Genomic DNA, 23,264 nt, shown 5'->3' on the forward strand with positions numbered 1-23,264 from the left:
ACCTAGTTAATGTAAGTTATTCTATCCTGCAATTAGTTAAAATTGCAGAGGGATCAGGGACAGGTGGAATTTATACCCTGTGTTTGAAATACAGCCAAAACCACAGGATAAACACTGGTCTTCAAACACACCACCCTATTGGTGGCAAACACTGGCAGTTTGGGTACAAGTCTTCAGAGGACTTGAAAAGGGATTAAATACAAGAGGTGCACTCAAAAAACTCTGCAGGTCCTGCATGTTTCAGGTATCAGCCATAAACCAAGGCCTTACTGATTTCAATTCCATCCTGGAGAGGGCAGTAAGACAAAAATTCTCCTGATGCTTCCAGAAGAAAGCATCTCAAACAGTCAGCACCCTTAAAAACAGTGAGAATATCCTAGATCAGGTGAATTAACATGCTGAGCTGGGAGTAGACCATCTGAACTCATGTTCCAAATGACAATCAGCTTTCCTGAATGAGATCAGCTGTGCTTCAGAAGGATGGAAAAAAGAGATCAGTACAATTACTTCACCTTCAGTCTGCTTTCTCCAGTTCAGCTGCAAACTTGAGGGGAAGGACAACTTATGTGTACCATACTTAAGGCTACATCCTTCCCTGCTAGATTTAGACATTCCAGTTAGGAAACAAAACAGAAAGAGCAGAGTTATCAGTCTGAGGACCCACCCTGAGCTGTGAAATTGCTGCTCTGCCTTCCTCACTTTCTTCATCTAGTTCATCATCACTCCATTCCCAGCCACCATCTTCAGTCTTGTGAAGACGTCCGCTGGAACCTGGGACTCTCCGGACCTGCTCAGCACAAAGACACAGAACTGACAGGTCAAGCAGAAGTTTCCACACTTGATCTTTTTTAGGAGAAAGAGCACAACAGCACCTCAGGCTGTAGCATCTGCCAGGGTGCTTGAGTATTTTATTGAGGTGTCCAGCTCTGTACTGCAATAACTCTCATCAAAAAAGTGAACACAAGCCTAAACACCAGAGTACGACTGCAATGGCAAGAGCCCAGGAGGTTTTCATTACCTTTTTGGATCTTTCAGTGATTGTTGGTGCTCTCTGCAACATCTTCTCTTGTAAAAATTCTTTATTCTGTAAAAAGGAAAATATCACACATTTGCACTGCTGAAAATGTCCTTTGATTCCTTCAGTGTCTTGGATAAGGAAACTCAGATTATTTGCAGCAGAAAATGTTTTACGTGTTTCATCCTCATTCCCCCAAAAATATTAACCACTTTCTTCCTTTGGACTTCAGTGCATGATGCATCATTCTAAATACCCTTTCAGTTAGCAGTAGTACTTTCCCCATGAAAAGTGACACGGAATCAACCACCATGGAGTCATATCCTATTGTGTCTGATTTACTGGGAAATGTATTTCTTACATTACAGCATCTGATATCCTGCTGAGAGATTTGGCATTCTTCCATTTGCAGATACTGCACCACCTGGATCCAGCCCCTTTGCTTTATTCTACTCCTAAATTTATGCCTGTCCAACAGTCAAAGGCAAATCTCAGGTGTCAGGCAGGCTGGGAAGCATGAACCCCTCTATGCTGGAGCAGTAAGACTGAGGAACTGGGGCAGCACGATTTAAAGTGGCTGAAAAACCGTACAGCACATATGATGCTTAGAGAGGAAGCAAACGCAGTGATCACAACAGATTAAGTATTAGGCAAGTGCTGTGATGCTTTATGAAATTTATTCCAGCCTGCCAAACATCTGGGCTGCTGTAAGTCCCATTTTCCAAGCAGTGCAGTGTGCAGCCAAACTGGTGGCTGCAGGGCACACAGGCTGGGTGAGTACCCTGGCATTAGTGCTGGGATCTGCCTGACACCAGTGAGTTGGATATCCTGCCATCCCTGCCCATGTAGTGCTCCCAAAACTGCCTGGTGCAGGTTTCTTGTGAGGCAGGATGAAGCCTCAAGACACAGGCTGCCTCTTTGCTAGAAGTGGCTCTCAGCAGTACCAAAACCCTCTCACACAACACAAGCTGCATTTAAATATGGTTCTGTACAGACAAACAGAAGTTGGACTCCTCTATCCTCAAGTTACAGCTGTCAGTTTGGCAGGGGCTGATGAAGGGAAAGCAGTTGAACACTGAGTGTTAACTAGCACACATTTCCACTTCAGGTGCCAAGTTAAGTATTGCCTCATTTACAATGATGTTAATTTTCTATCACCACATATGCTAATATGTTACTCTGCAGCAGCTTAATGAAAGCATGAAGGAGATTCTGCACATAATCAAGTATAACATGAGCCAGAACGTGCATAACCAAACAGAGAAAGGTCAGCAATGTGTAAACCATCTTGTCACTTTGGACACCAAGTGTGTATCCAGCATACAGATGCCTAAAATCCCACCATGGATAATGCAAACCTAGTTAAGACTGTCAAGAACCCAGATATCAATTAAAGGTGCCCTGGAGCAAACTCCTCCATTTCATAAACTGGATTACTCCCTTGACTTCCTCGGTTGCAGCTGCCAATCTTCTGCCATCTTCAATAGGACACCCAGCTCCTGAACAGATACCTAGATGTGGCCACTTCCATTTAAGCACCTTAGTCTGGGAGATGAAAACTGCTTTTAACTGGGGGTGCTGCTGCACTATCCCAGGCATCAGATCTCTTTTCAGCAGTTCAATCTGCGTTCTCCTATAAACTCATGTGTTTTGATCACAAGTATGCCACAGGAATAACATCAAATAAAAAACATGTCTTCATTCTCATGGAAATATAAATTCTCCTTTGCATTATTTCTGCCTGTCTCCCTCAGTAAGACCTTGCACACTGCATATGAACCAATCTCCAGGCAGTAATTACACAAATGCTCACTGGCAGTTTGCTTCAAGGCTAGAATGAGAGATCTTGACCATTCTGTATCACAGGATCTTCACTTTCCATTAGGCAGCATGGGGTGAAACAGTTTTAGGTAGCCCTCTGCACAGTGGGCCTCATTCACTGCTTTGCATTCAGGCTGATTATAGAGTTTACTAAAATATAAGTTACATTTACTGCCACAGAGACCTTTATGGTTGGACAGGCAGCCAGACTGGCACCATTACAAAACCATTTAAAAAAGAACCCAAAACCACTGAAAGACATTTAAATGCTCAAGAATTTCTAGATCATTCCTCTAATAGCAGCATATGCAAGGAGGTACAGAAAAGGGACTTCATTCTGTTCACTCACAATGAACCATTCATCTCAGCTATGCTGGCCCTAAGTGAAACAGCCCACACTCATGCCAATAAAGCTGTCACCATACCCATCATACTTCTGAAAAGTCCTCTCCACAGTCTCTGCACAGATCAGTTCAGGAAGTGTTTTCTTACCTTTGCTTTCGTGAAAAACTTGTGTCTCAAGAGCTCTGCTGCTGTCGGTCTGTCAAGAAAACAGATGTAGAAAAGAATCAGAAAGGCTGCCTTTGAGCACAGTGCTTGTTCCAGGTTGCTGCAGCTTGTTCTAACATGGCACCTCACAAGGGCACTGGCTTCTCCTGTACAACTGCCCTAAAAATGAGTTGATGTATTCCAATCAAATTTTACACCAGCATTCTTCTGCACACTCAAAGCCTATTCTGTTAAACAGCTGTGAATAACTTGTGGATGGGGCAGAGAAGTTGCTCCCATTTCAGTGCTGAACTTGAGGCCCTTAAAACCAGTTGGATGGGACCACAGAAGCAACATGCTCAAAACTGAGGGATCACCACCTGCAGCAAGAGTGCAGGACTCCCCATGTGTAATAAGAGTTCTTTCAGAGACACTTGATTATACATGTGTAATTAGTTCTGATAAACACAGGCAATCAACCTTTGTGTAACAGCAAAGGAACAAATACAAACTACTTCCCCTTGTAAGTTAGACTTTGGGATAAATATTGGAAAACAAAAGGCAGCCCATGGTCAGTTGAGAAGGAGACCCACATGAGAAATTACCAGCTCACAACATTTCCCACACTGCACTTAAACAGTAACAGCGTTTGATTGGTGACTTGCTAAGGTCACTCATCGCAGGGTTGATTTCACCTCAGACTCTAACAAAACTCATCCACTTTCTAGGAAGTGAGCCCTCAAAACAGTTGAAGAGCACTAAATTCTCTGTGTGAACCCATACAACTTGCATAAGCATTTCTGATTCTGCTCTTTATGAGCTGACCTCCTGCTCCCATACACGGGAGGTTGGCAGTGGCTATTAGTGGTGCTTGAGATGAGAAGGGGTAAGTCATGATTCAGACTGATTCTGCTGAATTCTGATCAGCACACATTCTAACCTGCAAGGGATAGGATATGCTTTAGAAAGGAGAAAACAACAACATGCTGGAAAAAAACCACACCTTGCTATCAGCATTTATCAAGCACTCCACTGGATTCATTAAACATTTCAAGGGTAAAGCTTGTTAGAAGGGAGAGATCCCATCTCGTGATACACGAGAAGCCTTTGTTCCTGGATCTGTCACAAGAGGGAACTGAAAAATGTCTTCATTATTATCATTTTATGAAGAGACTTTTCCCTTTCCAGAATTAATTTGCTTACCTCAGGGTGGGGAAATAGAAAAAGAAAGCTAAGGTATAAAAACTGCTCTGTGGGAATGCTTGGTTCTTCTCATCTGCATTTTAAGGAAAACAGGTTTTAATGCTCCTTTAAACAGCTCTGCAGACTGGAAAGCACTATGACTGGCCTCCACAGAATACATCTGAACTGTCCCATGCTGTGGGTTTCAAACAGTTCTGCAGGCAGCTGGACCCTGGTGCAGCTTTGAAGGATGCCACAAGGTAACACTACCATGCTATCCTGAGACCCTCCACATGGGCACCACCCACCCCCTTGGTAGGATTGCTACCATCACTGAGCAGTCAAAGCTGCTGTTAAGAGCTAGACTGAAAGTGTCATCAGGTCACTTAAGCAACCTGCATTGATGAAAACAAGTTGGTAAAATTTGCCAGTGTTACTCTTTATTTCCCCTCCCAAGCCAAGTATTCCTTACAATTAAGCAAGTCCAAACTACACTGAAAGCTTTCTTTGCGCTGGTGAACTTTAAAGAGTTTATTTCTGGAGCTCTGCAAGTAAACACATATTGCCCAAGGTGTCATTGCTGATTTATAAGCACAGAGCAGTTTTGACAGGGAACAAAACATGAACTGCAATCACCTGCCTGAGGTGGCCCAGGGGAGAATGGCACTGCACATGGAGCGGACTGGGATGCACTCCAATTAACCCGAATGGAAGATGTGCGCCCTGGCCCGGCACGATGCCAAACATTTATCCTTGATTTTTAAGGACAGCCAAGAGAATTTGTTGCCACACAGCAGGACTGCTGCATTCATTGTGCCTGAAGGCTGGAGGGACAGAGAGCTCCCCAGCTTTACAAAATTATGGAATACAATGAGGTTTTGGGCTTGTCTTAGTGGGGGGTTAACGGGACGGAGATTGGAGTCAATACAGCTGACCAATGTGATCGAGTATTGCTCCTTTATTGTTCCAGTATAGTGTGAGTAGAGCACAGTAAAGTAAAGCAAAGAAGAAGAAGGGAAAGGAAAGGCAGAAGTGCGTATCAGAGGAACTTCTACAACTTAAACTTGGAGAGCCTCGTTGGCATAGCTTCACTGGTCCCCTAAGAGTGACCACACATCGCACTATTATAGATGATTGGTCCAGCTGCTAATGACACGCAAGGTTGTTGATGCAGGTTGTCCCAAGATAACTTGCTGTGTTTATAGCTACCAGTGTCCTGCTTCAGTTACACGCTGCAGGCCCAGCACTGTTTTGTTACACTGCTAGCTGGCTCTGCACTTAGGCTGAGCATGGCCTACCACCACGTCAGGCTCTAGGCCTACAGTGCCCGATTGCTCACACCGCTCGTCGCTGGCATTGCCACAGGCAGGGGTGTTAAATTTTTGCTGTTCCCTCTTCTTACCTTTTCTCAGGGTCTTTTTGTAGGCACGATGAAATCATCTTCCTAAACGACTTCCCATACTTCTTCAGCATCTCCTTATCTTGCACACCAGTTTCCAAAGACGGAGGATCGTTCTGTAGCGTCAGCATCAAAACCTGCAAGAATTATGTCTAGAGGCAATGAGACTTTCCTTGGCCTTTGTCAGAGACGGATCTTGGGGATGCTGGATTTTAGACAGGCATTTTTCATCAGGCACCTCAGTCAACAAAGTCTGCTTCATTATAACAGCTCTCTGAGGGCAGCCAAAGCTCAGAGGGAAGCTTCTTACAATTCAGGCTGTCTCCTCACATTCACCAGACAGCGAAAACTCACCCACCTTCTCCTCAAGGCAATTACAGGGCCTCTGCCTCTGCTTCCCACATTCACCGGCTTTATGGAAACAATTACTTTCAAAAATATTACACTTCTGCAAATTCTGGCTGTCAGTTGAGAGATTCAGGAGTCATACCCCAGGATCCAGCAAGAGTTACCTCCACCTCCTCTCCTTGGGAAGCCAGGCTAATTTATACCCAGTGATTTATGCTACTGTTTTTCCATCACATCTCCTGGCCCACAGTGCCATCCGAGGGTCAAACACAAGGTTGGGATGTGCTTTCAGGCCTGTTTGGTGTGATTAAAAGCCTAAGCATAGCAGAATTTCGACTGGCCTGCCTTCCTTTGACATGAGCAGCTGCACAAGGCATTTGGTTCAAAGGCTCTGTTTAGATATCCCTGCAAGCGTTTCTTAGCTAGAAATCAAATCAATGCAAAAGCACAAGGGGGACATAACAAACTACAAGGGTTCACTTCCATGTACCAATGTGACAGCAGGTGAAGACATTTCTCACACAAGCACCTATCAAGCCAAACTGATTTATTTCTTTCACATCACTCAGACATTCTAGAGGAAAGGCAGAAAATGACTCATTTCCATTTTCACTTGTCACCTACATAGGGATGAATAGCTATTTTTAGAAAAGGAAGCTGCACACAGTGCATTTAAATAGCTTTCAACAGCTATACTGCTTAGGGCAGCAAGAGCCCATCAATCTAACTGAGATTATACAGTCCATGACAGAATTCCTTGCTTCCCCCCCCTGCCCTCCTTGGAGGGCCACTTAATGCATGGGCCATTTTGCTGCATAACAAAACCAATCTGCAGTGAAATACAATTACATCCAATAAATAAAATACAGAAGTCCCCTTGCAGGCTGCACCACTGGAACCCATACCTAATAGAACTGGAGACTCATCATTCTATCTGCCATATGACAGCTAAGATACTGAACAGGCAATCTTTGTATTCAGAGCTACAACCCATCTATTCAAAACACAATAAACAGAAGGGCAGCTTACAAAAGCTACACAAAAATATTGCAAATAATCACAGCACAGAAGGAAGTATCAATTAAAACAGCAACAGCTAGCTCAGCAACACATCTGCCTGAGCTCCTCATTGCTCTGTCACAATCACTGGTGTGGCACAAGCTTTAACTCCTGCACCACTCAGCTCCTCAACAGTCCTTGCACAGAGATGACACAAACCTTAAAATGAATTCTGTTCTACAAGAGCTAAACCGGTGCAAAGTCCTGGCATTTGAGACTGCACACAGATGTGCCTCTCCAAGTTAGTCAGGAGCAACTGGATTACCAAATGCTATTGCAGCTGTGGGGCAGGAGAGGAAGCATCCAGGTTGTAAGAGGTGACATCCAACTTGCATAGCACTCCAGCAGTTAAAGACTCAGCAAAGGAAAGCTTGCCCCAGGGTATGCCCTGGCACACACAGGACTCGCATCTCAGGTAACCAGTATAACCATAAGCTGGGGAGTTACTCAGAGCCCTCTTCACCTCCTCTTGTTTGATCTGAGGGAACATGCATCCCAGAAATAGAAGCAAAGCAGCCCTCAGAGTGGGGCCAAATGGGTTCAGTTTCATTACTGAGGCACGGACTCATCGGATCTCACAAAGGGGCCACGCTCTGTAGGACAGAATGCTTCAGACCTCAACTGCAGGGATCAGTAACTTTAAGATGCAGACTGCCTGAAAAATCATCGTGTTGGAAGTAGTCCCTGGTTCAAGAGTCAGGAAATAAGGAAGATGGCCAAACTACAAGGCCATCTATACTTCAAGATTGTTTTAAATAAGACTTTTGAAGTGTTAGCGTTTAAACGAGAACATTGCCTCCACCTGAACTTCAATAAAGTACTAAAGTACTAAAGTACACTGCCCTGTACTGATGTGGGACTTTCCACTGCTGCAGTGACTGACAGGACTGTGTTGGTGTTCTGCAAAATCAGACAGCCTTCTAAGTAACTGCTCACAGGATTTCTGAGAGGCATCAAGGATTATCAGTGCAGAAGGAGGAATGGCACATGCCATCCTAGTGTCATGGGATGCCAGCTAACATATTCCAAATCATTATTTATAGCCCTAAAAACATCTGCTGCCTTTAGAGGCTCCAGGATCAAAACACACAGCACTTCCTTCAAGAATGGTGACCCTGGTGAGACTCAGGATCTAAATCAGACCTGGATGGATTCAGACAATACTGATTAAGTGGTGTATTTTTAAAAGGTGACTTCAGATACATCCAAGAACATTGTGATCCCCAAGCACAAGTTGAGAGGACAAATTCCTCAGTGAAACATGCTGGCCAAATTCTTGGAAACCCCCAGAGAACACATTGGTCCTTGATCCAGTACAAGTATCTGGAGAGCTGCTCACCTTCATCGGCGGGTATTTATGGTACGGAGCGGCCCCCGTGGCCAGTTCAATAGCAGTGATCCCAAAGCTCCAGATGTCTGCCTTGAAATCATATCCTCTGACCTGAAAAACATTAGGGGAAGTTAGTGTGTGCCTCTTGCATTCCTGCACTGCAATCCCTTTCTTCTGCCTGTCCTCCTTTTCCCTCAAATACAGAAAGAGGAGCATTGCAGCCTTAAAGCAATGGAAAGAACACTTCCTCCCTTCTCCCCCTCCAGCTCCTTAGACCTTCAAGGAGGTGTTTTAGAAGTCAGTTTGATGAAAATTATGGTTGTGTAGTGTGCAGCTAGGACTGCTCTGCTATAAACCTCTCTGCGTGTAGAATATAAAGGGGCACTGGGTTAACCCAGGCTCTGACTTCTATACACAGACCCAGGGAGTCATGAAACAATATAATGAAACTCCCATAGTTAATAGATGGACTGTTATGCCCTTGGGACATATGCCTCACTACACTTCTAGTCAACTGCTTCATCAATCTGACTGCAAACATGTTTGATCCTGAAACTTCAGGACACACCAGCTCAGTAAAAAGCTCCTCATTTCTGTCTGTGGACTAGTATTTCCACCCCACCACCACCACTAATTAGTAGTAGCTTCTGCACTTGACATTAAGCACAGACTTATCCAGGAAAATTTATGGCATTTACTTCCCCTCATGCACAGGAAAAAATATTTCATATGCCAAAGCAGTTACTTCCTCATTATCATTAGGTAATATTTTGGCACTGGCCTCCTCTGCTGCAGGGGAGAGACATCATGTACTAACTTAGAGAGCAGCCACAAAAAGCATTTGGGCTGCTCAGAATGGTTTGTTTTTCCTCTTTCTACACTATGGAAAGAAGAATATTGAATCAGAGCAAAGCTAACAGGGATGCTGTGTTCAGCTAACCTAACAAGCTTTGTCATGAAGCCAAAAACCTTCCCCTCTCTGCCTTCAAAAGTGATCTTGAATATTGGCAAACAAACAAACAAACTCACTCCTCTTGCACTGTTTTTCACATACTACTACATCTGAAGTGAAACTGATTACAGCAAATGAAATTTGTTATAGCAACAGGAGTTTATATCTTGCACAAGCTTCTTCAACTCTGGAGGCATCTTCTTCATGAGCCTTAAGGGTCTGAAAGGTTTCTTGAAGTGCCTCAGGTTCTGAACAGATTTCAAGCTGTTTAATCAAACAAGCACAAATATCCACTATAAAATAAAACAACAGAGTGCAGGAAGAAATATGCTGTTAAGGATGGGGATTTCCCCCCCACACACACTTTTTTTAGGGTTTGATAATAACTTTGGGACATCTCTAAGCTTTGTCATGCAGTTGGTCTTGCAGCACATCAGCTCCTCATTTCCCACTGGGATTTTAACTGTTTAGTGGTTGGGGTTCTTTTAATTCTACCGTGTAATCCTGCTTGCAAGTGAAAGCTATGAAGTTCAAAACTGTCCACAGCAATTCATTTTGACATCTGTCCAATATCTATTAGTCATCACCCTGCAGTTAGTTTACATCAACAACATTTCTGTTCCCCACCACCTTTTCTTTCCATACATCTATCAAGGGAAGACACATGAAAAGGCAATGCCAGGCTATTGTGTGCTAACGAGCTAAAGGAACTTAATGATGCTGAAGGAAGCCAGGTGGAATTGGGTCGATAGTCTCTACACATCCAAGGCTAACCTACAGCAACCCCTTCGTCCTTTTTCCCAGGCTGGAGAGAGAGGCCCAGAGTGACACCTGCTGGAAGGTAGTGTGATGGACATGGACGGATTTCACAGCAGCATCCAAACTACCTCCTCACCGTCTAAGATTTGCAACAAGTTAGATGTGCACAGCCTTCCTGGAAATGCTGGACTCCCTAAGAAAACCTGCCTCCTTCAGAAACACATCTGTTGCATCAAGAAGGGCAACAAAGCTGGTGAAGGCTCTAAACAACAAGCCCTGTGAGAAGCAGGTGAAGGAACCAACAGTTGTTGAAGAAAAGAGGCTGAGAGGAGACCTTTTTGCTCTCTAAAACTACCTTAAAGGAGGTTGTAGCAAGGTAGGGGTGAGCCTCTCCTCCTAAGTAGTAAGACAAGAAGAAATGGCCTCAAGTTGTGCCTGAGGAGGTTTACATTTGGAAAAATTTCTTCACCAAAGGAGTTTTCAAGCCCTGGAACAGGCTGCCCAGGGAAATGGAAAAGTTCCCACCCTGGGAAGTATTTAAAAGATGTGTAGATGTGGTGCTGTGAGACATGGTTTAGTGGTGACCTAGCAGTTCTGGGTTAATGGCTGGACTTGATAGTCAAAGGGTCTTTTCCAACCAAAACTATTCCTTGATTCTAAGAACCTCCCCATTGTCACCAACACCTTCTTTCCCCCTTTTTAGTATCTTCCTCAAAATCTTTTTTTTTTCCCCTGCTGTCCTGCAGGTGGCATCCACTAAAACCACACAGCCTGGAGCACCACTGTTAGGTCCTGGCCAGCCTGCACCAGGACAGGGCACAAAGGAAAGAAAAGCAAGGGCCAACTCTGGTCTGGTTTGGGAAGCACCAGATACTCTGGGTTAAATCATAGTGACAAATAGACAACAACAACAAAAAAAACCCACAACAGCCCAAAAAATCAGAAGTACAAGACAGTGAAGTAGTTCAGAAGCAAGCCTGCAAAGACAGCTCCTGACTTGGGAAGTGTCTCTTGCACTCTACAGTGTTAGGCTCTCACTCCATCCAAAGAGGCTGTAGGAGCGCTGTAACGCACCGACCCCTCAACGCCACCACGGGGAGCCACTGGAAAGGTCATACTATTAAAGACTTTTTCATTGTCTATCTAAGCTACACCAAAATTACCTCAATCCTTTCAGAGGTTTCAGACACAAGGGAGAAAAAAAAAAAAAAGCATTAAAATTCTACCAGTGTTTTAGCAGCATTTCATTTTATGCACGTGGAGATCTTATTCAAGCTCCTCCTAAGCTTCAAAATGCTTCACTGTGAAGAGCAGGGAGAAAAGCTACAAGGTGGTTGTGCCTGTTTTCCAAAAATACTTTTGTCCAAAAGATTCTCTGGAAGCAAAAAATATGAATCCGGGTTTTGGTTGGTTTTTTTCCCAGTCAGTTGTAATTCTGGGGTCAGAGTGGCTGGAGAGCGGCCAGGCAGAGAGGGACCTGGGGGTACTGGTCGATGGTAGGCTGAACATGAGCCTGCAGTGTGCCCAGGAGGGCCAATGGCATCCTGGCCTGCATCAGGAACAGTGTGGCCAGCAGGAGCAGGGAGGTCATTCTGCCCCTGTACACTGCACTGGTTAGGCCACACCTTGAGTCCTGTGTCCAGTTCTGGGCCCCTCAGATTAAGAAAGATGTTGACTTGCTGGAAGGTGTCCAGAGAAGGGCAACAAAGTTGGGGAGGGGTTTGGAACACAAGTCCTATGAGGAGAGGCTGAGGGAGCTGGGGTTGCTTAGCCTGGAGAGGAGAGGATTCAGGGGTGACCTTATTGCTCTGTACAACTACCTGAAGGGAGGTTGTAGCCAGGTGGGGGTTGGTCTCTTCTCCCAGGCAACCAGCACCAGAACAAGAGGACACAGTCTCAGGCTGTGCCAGGGGAGGTTTAGGCTGGAGGTTAGGAACAAGTTCTACACAGACAGAGATTGGCCATTGGAATGTGCTGCCCAGGGAGGTAGTAGAGTCACCGTCACTGGAGGTGTTCAGGAGGAGACTTGATAGGGTGCTTGGTGTCATGGTTTAGTTGATTAGGTGGTGTTGGATGATGGGTTGGACTTGATGATCTTGAAGGTCTCTTCCAACCTGGTTCATTCTATTCTATTCTAAATCAAATCCTGGGTCCAGCCTTCTGCCAAACTGGTTTTAAGGGGATGCAAGATAATTTTCAGAGTGCTTATGGCACTGAGGATCAGTGCAGTAGACAGCTACTGCAAACACCCTGTCAGGACTGCAGAATACCTTTGTTTGTCGATCTTGCTCAGAAATAAGCAACAATATTTTACATTAAACAAAGTTTCCAGGTAGCCTTCATCTGAATTCATGCAGACAAAGCTCTTGTAGGTCAGTCTAGCAGTAGTGGAGGATACAAAGTGGCCTATCTCCACCTAACAGGAAGAAGTATGCCAGCTTTCAGCCAGTCAAAAGAAGAGAGGGGGAAGGGGGAGAGAAAAGTACTCCTCAGCACTCCCACTCTGGACACTCCTAAGCCAATAGAATCTACAAACCTCAAATCAACTGCCTGTTATTTCACTGTGCTAGCTCCCCACTCTGACATGTTGTAATCAATGACATCAAATCCTCATCTCTGCAAATACAGAAGAGGTGTATACCTGCAGATTTACCAAGTGAGAAACTATTTATATTCTACCTCACATTTATACAAGAGGGAAGGGCAGGTTAATCTTCTTTATACAATAACTGAGCTGTCTCATCCCCACCTTAGGGAAGAGCCTGAAAAGAAGCAATGGGGCAAAAAAACCTCAATCTCCTGAACACTTCATATTCCTCTGCACACCCTGGCTGCAACAGGCAAACTGAAGTAAATTCCTCTGGTTTTAAGAAAGCCTTAAAGGATGACAAAGTATCATCTTAATATGAAGTAAATAGGGCCATTGCTGACAACACGAGGTCTGTGGTGACAGGGTGGACTCGATGATCCTCGGGGTCTCTTCCAACCTTAGTGATACTGATACTACTGAACAGGGAATTCCAGGCGCAGGTCTACATCAGGAAAAACAATTCACCTGTTCCATAACTTCTGGTGCCATCCAGCAAGGTGTGCCCACAAAGGTTTTCCTGACTTTGTTCCTGGTAATGTCACCACCGGTGGCCAGAAACGCGCTAACGCCGAAGTCTGGAAAGAGAACAAGAGCAGAGTTTGTTAGGAGCACATCCCCAGCAGGCTGAAGGGCTGGCCCCTCTTTCCCCTCATATTCCCAGCCATCTATTAAGCACTAGAGCACACAGTTACGCATGAGGAGTTTCCTAATAACTGAAGAATGATCAACAGTTAGCTGAGAGTGCTGGGAGATGAATGGTCTCCAGTCCACCATTCAATTACTGGGGACAGCAGAGCTTTCAGTGCTGGCTGGCAGAGAGGAAAATTCCGCTTTCCATCACAGCCCACTGGTCACGTTACAGAACTCCCCCTGCAGACCTGCTGCTGTACAAACCAGTACTTGATTGACAGTTGTATATATACAGAACAAGTCATAACTGAACTTCAGCAATGAAGTACATTAAAAGTTAGTAGACATTGCAACATTTAATTGCCCTAACTGCATCCTGCAGAGTGGAGGTATTGGCCTCAGATTCTTTATGGTCTATCACCAGAACACGCTTTGCTTGGTAATCTTCCATCACTGAGGTGCTCAGTGCTTTAACAGGAAGTTGGAGCAGTTCCCAAGGATACAGCAGTGCTACTTAATAGAGCAACACATGCCCCACCATCCCAGAGGAAGCCTTGCAGGCAGGTATTCACACCCTGCACAGCACTACCCTCATTTGAAACATCGTTCACAAGCTGAAAGAGCCTCAAGGATGCCCCATACACTTCCTGGTAACTGTATTACTTAAAAGAAAAGATACTTTTACATGAAAACTGTGCTTTCAAAGGTAACATTGATAGTATTTTTCATGCATTTAAGAATGACACAGGAACCAGGATCAGTGAACAGCAGCAGCAGTGTGCAGGGACAGCAGTGGGATTACAGCAGGGCTGTTCAGAGGAGAGCATTACAAAAGATTTGGCTACCAAGTCATTCAAGAGAAGGTGGCAGACTTGACTTGGAGATGCAAATAAATGAGGTGAGAGGGAAAGGGTAAACACAAAACTGTAAAAGTATTTTATCTTGATTTGCTCCAAGCAACAGTGCTTTATATATTACTGCATTATTGACCTAAAATGCCACACCATCCATAACACAATTTTACCCACACACCCTCACCTCTATTTTACACACAGAGCATTATTTTACCACAACTGCTTGGAAAAGTCTTGAAACTCAACTGACAGTTAACTGTAAATACAAAAGTCTTACTCAGAGGAGCCACAGAGTTACTCCACAGCTTAAGGATGTTATCCCATCCCAAGGAATCAACTGCAATGCTAGCAACAGCATCCACGTGAGGACAGTCCCAGGCTTCCCTCTGCATCACACCAGCAGCACTGTGAGCCCCTTTGCACCACTCTTTCAATATTTGAGAAGCACCACTGAAATCATCACTTGGAAGAAGAAGATGCTGAAAGCCTCCAGCTCACTTGGATTAGATGCTTCCAAGGATTGGAACTTTGTGCTCACTAAACTAGACAGGGATAAGTGAAGACTGACATTAAAGAAAGGTGCACAGAAATCACAGGGCTAAACCTAGCAGAGGCAAATGCCTATTGTCAGGGTTTGGCTGCTGCTAGAAGCACTGCCCTGTCTTCTTCTGGAAACCCACTACTTCTCAACAGTGATTTTGCTTTGAGGTCTTCCCTGTGTGTATTCATCATCCCTGCTTTTCTCAGAAAACCAAACCAGCTTCCTAAGAAGTTCTGAGTAGAATTACTTGCTCTTTACTGCTCATTACGGGAAGGCTGGCAAGATCCATTGTTCTCAACACAAAAGCAAGTAGAAATTACTTGAAATAGGACAATACTAATAGAAACTTGTCTGAGTGCCACCAGCACATTATCATGATGTGCTGTGCTTGAACTTGTGGAGATTATCTTACCTCAGGTTTCCATGCAATCAAGTTGAGGGGAAAGGAAATGCCATTCAAAGTCAAAGCATTCCAGCAGTAAAAACACGAAAGTCCTTTGCACCGAGCGCACAGCATTCACGTTTCACATCCAGTGGGGGGGTTATAAATTCCAGATGGAAACTGTGCCCCTGTATCTGCCATATCTGAGGTCAGTAGAAGGCTTAAGTTGTATTCTGTACAGGGTTGATTTATTCAACGTTTTCCAATCAATTCCCCCCACTCCCACTGAGCTAAAACAGGCACAAGCAGCCTGTGCTACTCTGCTGTAAGGAATGACTTTGAAACAGGCTTCTCAAATGTCATCTTACTAACTTTATCTCAGTCCCAGCTATTAAGATAAGAATGTGCCTGCTCTCAAGAAATATCTGCAAAGCAATAACCACAACTTAGGGTTCAAGTCTTACTTTGAGCAGTTGGTACAATCTACCTCTTGTTCTCTCTGGCACTTACCTATCTGCAGAGAGAGAGGACTAGGTTACTGCAAACCAATTTAACTCCAGAAAAATGAGGAAAGTTGTGAAATTCAAGGGCTACAACAGCTGAGAAGTGTTTACATTTGTACTCTTCTTTGGGAGCTTGTATTTCATATTGGCTCACTACAGTGATAAGAGAAAGGACTGTATCATCAGTGCAAAGGAGGAATTGGAAATGTCTGGACCTGGCTTGCAATACCAGTAATCACCACTGCTGGGAATGCATCAACTGTCAGATATCCTGAAGGAGCCCAGAAATTGCAGACTTCCAGCAGTCTGATAGCAAGTAATAGTCTCCAGGTTGTCTGGATGCAAGTGGTAGGATCATGAGTTTTACCATTTTTTTGAGGCACTGTAAAAAGATTCACCTGCTGAACCTGTGTCAGTGATATAAACCAAAGAAGCAAAGGCTTGCTTTTGTTTTTTAAACAGTCTATATACATAGAGTCTCTTATCACAGCAAAATCAATCCAGAATGGAAATGACAATTGTGTTGATGCAGGCTCTGCAGGAAATACAGCAATTTCTGTCTTTCCTAATACAAACATCATGTGTTGCAAACCACATACCCTACCAAACGCTTCTCAGTGGCAATGAAGTTGCAGGTTAGTGTTTGCAAAAGTGTGGCATTAGGCAACAGCTCCTGCTATCAAGGCATCCAAGCTGTCAAACTTGAAAACTATTCTGGCCACTTAGGAAATGCAGAAGGAAAAATCTCTTCTTACCATGCCCAGGCACCCAGCACCAGAACAAGAGGACACAGTCTCAAGCTGCACCAGGGGAGGTTTAGGCTGAATGTTAGGAAGAAGTTCTTCATAGAAAGAGAGATTGGCCATTGGAATGGGCTGCCTGGGGAGGTGGTGGAGTCACCATCACTGGAGCTGTTTAGGAAAAGACTGGATGGGGTGCTTGGTGCCATGGTTTAGTTGATTAGATGGTGTTGGATGAGAGGTTTGACTCTATGATCTCAAAGGTCTCTTCCAACCTGGTTAATTCTATTCTATTCTAAACCCATGATTAGCCAGGACTAAAGCCTACCAACATCAAAAAGGCTCCTAACAGAGTTTAGTGGGATTGGATCAGACCCAAAAGCATGTCTCAGATTCAGTAAGGGCAGAACAAGAGAAGAAACAAATCTTCACTTCAAACCACTCAATAGTTGCTTTTAAACTTGGGTAGCTGAGATGATATCCCTCCTTAAGTAAAAAAAAGAAAAACATTTCAGTAGATAGCTCTAAGTGGTTTTTTTCCACTAGTGACCTTCCTTCTTGCTCACTTGTTCACCATCAGGAAATATCTGCAGTGATACTTAGTATTTTTCCACAAACCTCACAGCTTTTAGAGCATTGAAGATGAATAAAACCTGGCAAGAAAAGGAGCAAGCCAGAGGTAAATAGCAATTTTGTGCTGAGAACACAAAGGGTGGTAAGAACTCGAAAGCAAAGGGAGATTAGTGAAGAACAAGAATTGGAAGCTTCCTTACTTTATAGATCCAGTAACAGTGTGTAACCACATAGCCTTTAAATACACACTTGTTCTCCCAAATTCCATTTTGAAAGGTGGAGCTCTACAGTCACAAATATTTCTCATCAATTCACACTCAGAACAGCAGCTTTATAGCAACACAAATTGAGCTTTTTTGCAGTAATGTCAAGGCACATTAAAGGTGTAGGCAATCCCTTTGCCCAGTAAACAAAGACCACATCCGAAACCAGCCCCGACTTTAATACAGACACACTAATGCCGTACAAAGCAACCTAAGAAGAACAAAGCCCAGGCTGGGTGAAGCCTTGGAGAAGCTCACAAATGGTTTCAAGAACCACATTGCACAACATCTCTTGAGGAAAGCAGATATTGCAAGTGACACAAACAAGAAGTTACTTCCGATCGTGCTGCTGCATGGCAGGCACCAAAACTCCACCAACCATGGAGAAGATGATTTTTGCAGAAGAGGCTCAGAGGTGCCTGTGACAAGACACCAACTGCTCAAGTCAGCCCTGCAATCAGCACTCCTCTCCCAGACTCAAGCCTTACTCCTGGTTAAAACAATTTAATCTCCCAAAGTTAGAGTTTCCTAAGGGAAAGTGGGGGAATGACACTGCCTCCATCATAGCTCCATGTTTATGTAGAGCGCTATTTTCGTACAATGAATTAAGAGCAGTCAGGAACACAGTGAACCGGTGACAAGCTGGCATGAATTTGTGGAAAGTTACACAAATTCAGTTACACAAGTTTTGCCTGGCCTTAACTATCCCCATTTTATAAATAGATAAAGGGAGAGGGGTTAGGCAGTTTGCCCAGTATCAATTAGCAAGTCCTGAATGACTTCGTGAAATCTCAATCTACTCCAACCGCCTGGCAGCGAGCGGGGCCTGCCCAGAACAGCAGGCACACCGAGTGCCTTGGGCACTGCACCTTCATAGCCAGACTGGGTTTAAAACATGAAGATACAAGGTTATTGTTCCTGCAACAGAGAAATCCCACATGTGAAGGGACGTGTGCCTTCCAGGGTAAGTGACAGCATTATTTAATATCCCAGTGGATAAAATCGGGGGGGGGAAGAATTAGTCTGCACGCTGTCTCAGTAGGATGCTAATATCCTGCCATGGTTGGAGCATGGTTTGTGCTGGGCAAGTCTCATGTACCCTGGGAGAGTTTCCTTAAGCTCTCCCATCCCTTCCCAGGCTATCACTTCATTTCCAAATAATTTATAGGGCCTGCACAGCTAAATAAACTGAAGAATGTCAAACCTTGCTTACTGTGAGAAGTGCCCTGGTTTACGCAGCAACACTGGTGCCAATGCAGCTTGAGTGGATAAAGATACCCATGCAGTTTTTAGCCTCCAGGGAGCACATAAACAGCAGGGCAAAGAAGTTGTATGCTCTGATTAAAAAAAAACAACCAAATACAATAATTGCCATGGAGAAGCTGGGACACAAAAGAACACAGCTATCTCAATTTACATTGCAACCACCACCAGCATAGCCCAGAACAATGGTATCTGGGAGAGAGTCCTGCTCTCTCCAGAAGACAGATTAATTCAATGTGCAGGAAAACACTTCAAACCGAGCAAGCCATACTCTGAATTGTAACAGGGCCCAAAAACTCGGTGCCAAGCCACAAGCCCCAGCCTGTGCCCTCGAAAAAAAGAGACAAAAGATGTTAAGATCGAAGCAAACAGCCTCACTTGAGGTCCCACTGGTCAGCTGGGTCTGTTGAAGGCAATTTTATGCTTTGGTTCAGTGGATGCACATTTTGAAAGCAAAAAGGGGCTACACAGTTAAAAATAGATAGAGCCATAAGTTAAAAACCACCAAGTCTGAAGACCTGGGGAGGAGTTTGCAGCTGCACAGGCCATTAGAGGAATTTTTAGACTTCCTACTTCCAGCAAATTCCCTCAAGCTCACAGATTTCTCCTCCATCGCTTCACCTGCACCTGCCCCAAGCTCCCAGTGCTCCTGCCACAGCTTTCGGGTCTGACGCACAGCCACCGATTCAGAGCCACAAACAGCCTGAGAAACATCGGACACACCTTCATCAAGATGTTTTGCTCTGTTCAGCCTTAGCAACAGCATGGAGCAGCCCACATTCAGGGGAGAAGTCAGAACTGTACGATCCTGCAGCAAAGTTATGAATTCCCTACGGGTTCCAAAGTAAATAAATTCCCTGACACATTGCAGAGGTAGAGCCCAGCAGTGGGGTTTCCTCCACCACAGGCTTGAATGTTTTTATTCCTAAACCTTGAAAGCAGCTTTGGAGTTCCCCCCCCAAAGGATTTCCTGTTGGAGATTTACATTCCTTACACTTACATTTCTTCTGAAACAAGAATTGTGTCCAGCAGTAGGAAACACAGAGGAACAAAAGGTTGCATAGGCCAAACTCTGAATAAGACCTTCTTAACAACTGCTCACAGGCAGTTGTGGTAGAGGGATGGAGAGATGGAAAGGAGTCATTGGGAAAGAATTGAAGCAGTTCTTTTCTGCTACATTATTTGGATTTTTTTGTGCAGACCAAACCAGCTCCTTCAAGGGAGGTGTCCCATTCACTCTAACCCTCAGGCTTCATTCCACAGCTGATCTTTTTTGTTGTTGTTTTGGTTTGGGGTTTTTTTTTCCCCCTGGTGTAACTCTCCAGTGAAACTTAAACAGGTTTGTTTCATGGGAAAGCGGTGATGTCATCCAGCTGATAACTGAAGCACTCCGCAATCAACAGAATTATTCCTAACACACATTTATACCATTGTCAAAGGCAAGTGCTTTGATCTTGCTGAAGCCAAACTTGCTTTATTTGCTTTACTTTGAGTCCAGAATTTTTTTGCTCCTCAAAAATATTCACAAGAAATTTAGCTATTTCATCCTGGGTCAGGAGGAAGTAAAGCTTAAGTGTCAGAAATTCCCACAGAAACACAATTTCATGTTATGGCCAGGTCAGGCTCTTCTCTAGCATTCAGCCATTCATTTATTATTCTTTCTTTCAAGTCATCAGCTGCCTTAGCAGAAAGGAAAGTGCTTCCTGCCACTGCGGTGAACTTGGTGACCTTGGTTGAGTTCAGTTGCTCTGCTGCCTCATGAAAGGTTACAGCTTAGTCCTGGGTGTTCAAAGGAAGAATTTGCAAAGAGGAAACTTTGTACATCTTGCAATGTTGCTTTCACAGGATGTGCAGAGAGATGGGTTTCACCATTTAAATGTTGCACATCTAAACCACCAGGAGACAGTTCAGGACAGGGGAACGGGTACAAATCACAGACAACATACAGAATTTACCAGGTTGGAAAAGACCTTTGAGATCGAGTCCAACCCATCACCCAACACCATCTAATCAACTAAACCATGGCACCAAGTGCCTCATCCGGTCTGTTTTTAAACACTTCCAGGGATGGTGACTCCCCCACCTCCCCGGGCAGCACATTCCAATGGCAAATCTCTCTTTCTGAGAAGCATTTCTTCCTAACATCCAGCCTGAACCTCCCGTGGTGCAGCTTGAGACTGTGTCCTCTTGTTCTGGTGCTGGTTGCCTGGGAGAAGAGACCAACCTCCTCCTGGCTACAACCTCCCTTTCAGGTAGTTGTAGAGAGCAATGAGGTCTCCCCTGAGCCTCCTCTTCTCCAAGCTAAGCAACCCCAGCTCCCTCAGCCTCTCCTCACAGGGCCGTGCTCCAAACCCCTCCCCAGCTTTGCTGCCTTTCTCTGAACACATTCCAGAAACTCAACATCTCTCCTAAACTGAGGGGCCAAGAACTGGACACAGGACTCAAGGTGTGGCCTAACCAGTGCTGAGTACAGGTGCAGAATGACCTCACTGCTCCTGCTGGCCACACTGCTCCTGATACAGGCCATATAAAGCCTCTGAAATTCATACGAGCAAGACTTAAAACTATTTATCAACTGAAAATTAACCAGCAGAAAAAAACCCCAAAGCCCACATGGACATGTATCTATTACCAGTAAGCTTCAATTGAAAAAAAAAAATTGATGTTAAAAAAGAGAAAGCTAAGCCCAGGCACCCTTGTGGAAGAGAAACACAAGCAGCCTTCTGCTGGGCTGGCAGGAACACTTGGGAGAACAGTGCACTGCTCTAATGGAGCAGCTATTTGCAGCCTCTCCCAGAACAATCCAAAGCTCACAATTACAGATCCAAAACCTTACATCTGGGCCCCATTATGGGGAAAAAAAAACCCTGCAGGATGTCACTGTATAAAGTTTGCTCCTTTGAGTCTTTTAGAAGCCACTCCCTGCCTTCCAACAGCTGCCACACAGGATGAATTATTTACACCTCATCAGAAATATAACAGCAGGCATTAAGAGCACTGAGAGACTTTAAAGGGAAAACAAAGCAACTTCAGGTTTAGAACAGAAGTCCTGTGTTTTAGATGTTATGTCCCATAAAAGGGCTTATTCTTATTGCCTTCTGCAGAGGGAGAAGAACTACCTATTAAAAAAAAGCTCTCGGCATTCTGTCCCCTGGTAGAAAAATCCTTCCAAGATGCAAATCCCTGCACACTAGGATGAGGAGGAAAACCAAGTCTCACTGGTTCTAAATGTACTGTCCAAGAATCTTGTCTTACTTAGTCTACAATAACAATTCTTGATTTCCAGAAAGACTGGAGTCTGTAGGAGCATGTATGAAATAAAACATCAGACAGGAATGGACAAAACCCTGCACACCACACAACACCCTTTTCCACAGATATGACCCATCTGAGGGCTGTTTCCAACATACCTGTGCTGATGCAGATTGTGACAGCAGTAACTACAACAGGCATCTCCTGCAGGCACATCTGCATGAGCATGTAACTGTTTTAACAGTCATCCCTACCCTGTCTCTCAGCTTGCACAACTGCTCCCACGATTTCCAGTCCACTCCAGCTTGGGTTGAGTTAGGGCAGTCAAACACACACTCAGTTCAACTGAAACAGACTAGGGAGGGTCCAGATGACCTGTCTGACTGGCAAACTGCAGGTTAAGGCAAAGTTGGAAGTGACTTTTTACTATCAGACATGCCAATTTCTGTTGATGCATCCACTGTTCAACCACAGTCCTCCTAAAACCCACTTCATTCACTGATAATGAATCAGCAAGATCTGTGCAGTCCCCTTCCAAGTCTATGAACTTGCTCTTTTAATCTGACCAATTTAGGCCAAGAATTTTATCTAATCTATTAATTCTGAGGTCACAAGTCTATGGATGTATTCATCTGACTGCCATTGTTGCAAAGAATGGTATTTTAAGATAACAAGATGTAATTATCTCAGGGTTGTTATTGTTTTGGGTTGTGGTTTGCTTATCCTCAGGGCTTTTGCTGTTGTCGGTCTTGTTTTGTTTGTTTGCTTTAAGGCCTGTGGGGCTTCCTGAAGCTTACATTTTTATGTAGATTTCTTCCTGATCATTAAACCATCTCTTTGGATACCCCTCACACAAAAGTTTACTCAAAGCTACCAGGAAAGTTACCTGCAATTTGCACAGAGCCATCTTCTCCAAGAAGAATATTTCCTGCTTTCACATCCCTGCAGAAAGATAAAGTAACAACAAGTGGAAGTCATTAAATCTTTCTTTCAACCAACAAAAAATACATTAAAAGGTCATTTCTTGTTTCACTTCTTGCATTAGCACCTCCTACTTCCAATCATGCAGAAGCAGTAGGGACTTCACACCAATTCTAACCTCAGTAGACAGATGCCAAGTGGTATTTGTATGATTTGTAACAGCATTTTAAGTACTATGCAGAGAAAAGATTAAAAACTTATCAGAAGGTACCCAGAAAAATGCAGGGAGAGTGCTTTATCCCAGATTCTTAAGGCAGTTAAAAATATGGACACAGGAGCCAGCATGGGTCAGATACTTACGTGCCTTTTCAGATGGGGAGACTCGAGATAGTGAACTG

The 23,264-nt window shown here is 44.2% G+C and overlaps 1 protein-coding gene across 1 annotated transcript in view; it reads right to left on the bottom strand.

The window, feature by feature from the left end:
- OXSR1 (oxidative stress responsive kinase 1) overlaps window positions 1-23,264 on the bottom strand; it is a 95,359-nt gene that overhangs the window by 11,422 nt on the left and 60,673 nt on the right. Inside the window, exons 5-11 of the mRNA XM_054171308.1 lie at window positions 22,832-22,887; window positions 13,410-13,519; window positions 8,653-8,754; window positions 5,910-6,043; window positions 3,329-3,377; window positions 1,019-1,084; window positions 665-787 (exon numbers count right to left, since the gene is read on the bottom strand). Coding sequence (XP_054027283.1) covers window positions 665-787; window positions 1,019-1,084; window positions 3,329-3,377; window positions 5,910-6,043; window positions 8,653-8,754; window positions 13,410-13,519; window positions 22,832-22,887 — 640 coding nt within the window. The remainder of the gene's footprint in view (window positions 1-664; window positions 788-1,018; window positions 1,085-3,328; window positions 3,378-5,909; window positions 6,044-8,652; window positions 8,755-13,409; window positions 13,520-22,831; window positions 22,888-23,264) is intronic.

Source organism: Dryobates pubescens, chromosome 21 (genome assembly GCF_014839835.1).
Source record: "Dryobates pubescens isolate bDryPub1 chromosome 21, bDryPub1.pri, whole genome shotgun sequence".
Classification (NCBI taxonomy): domain Eukaryota; kingdom Metazoa; phylum Chordata; class Aves; order Piciformes; family Picidae; genus Dryobates; species Dryobates pubescens.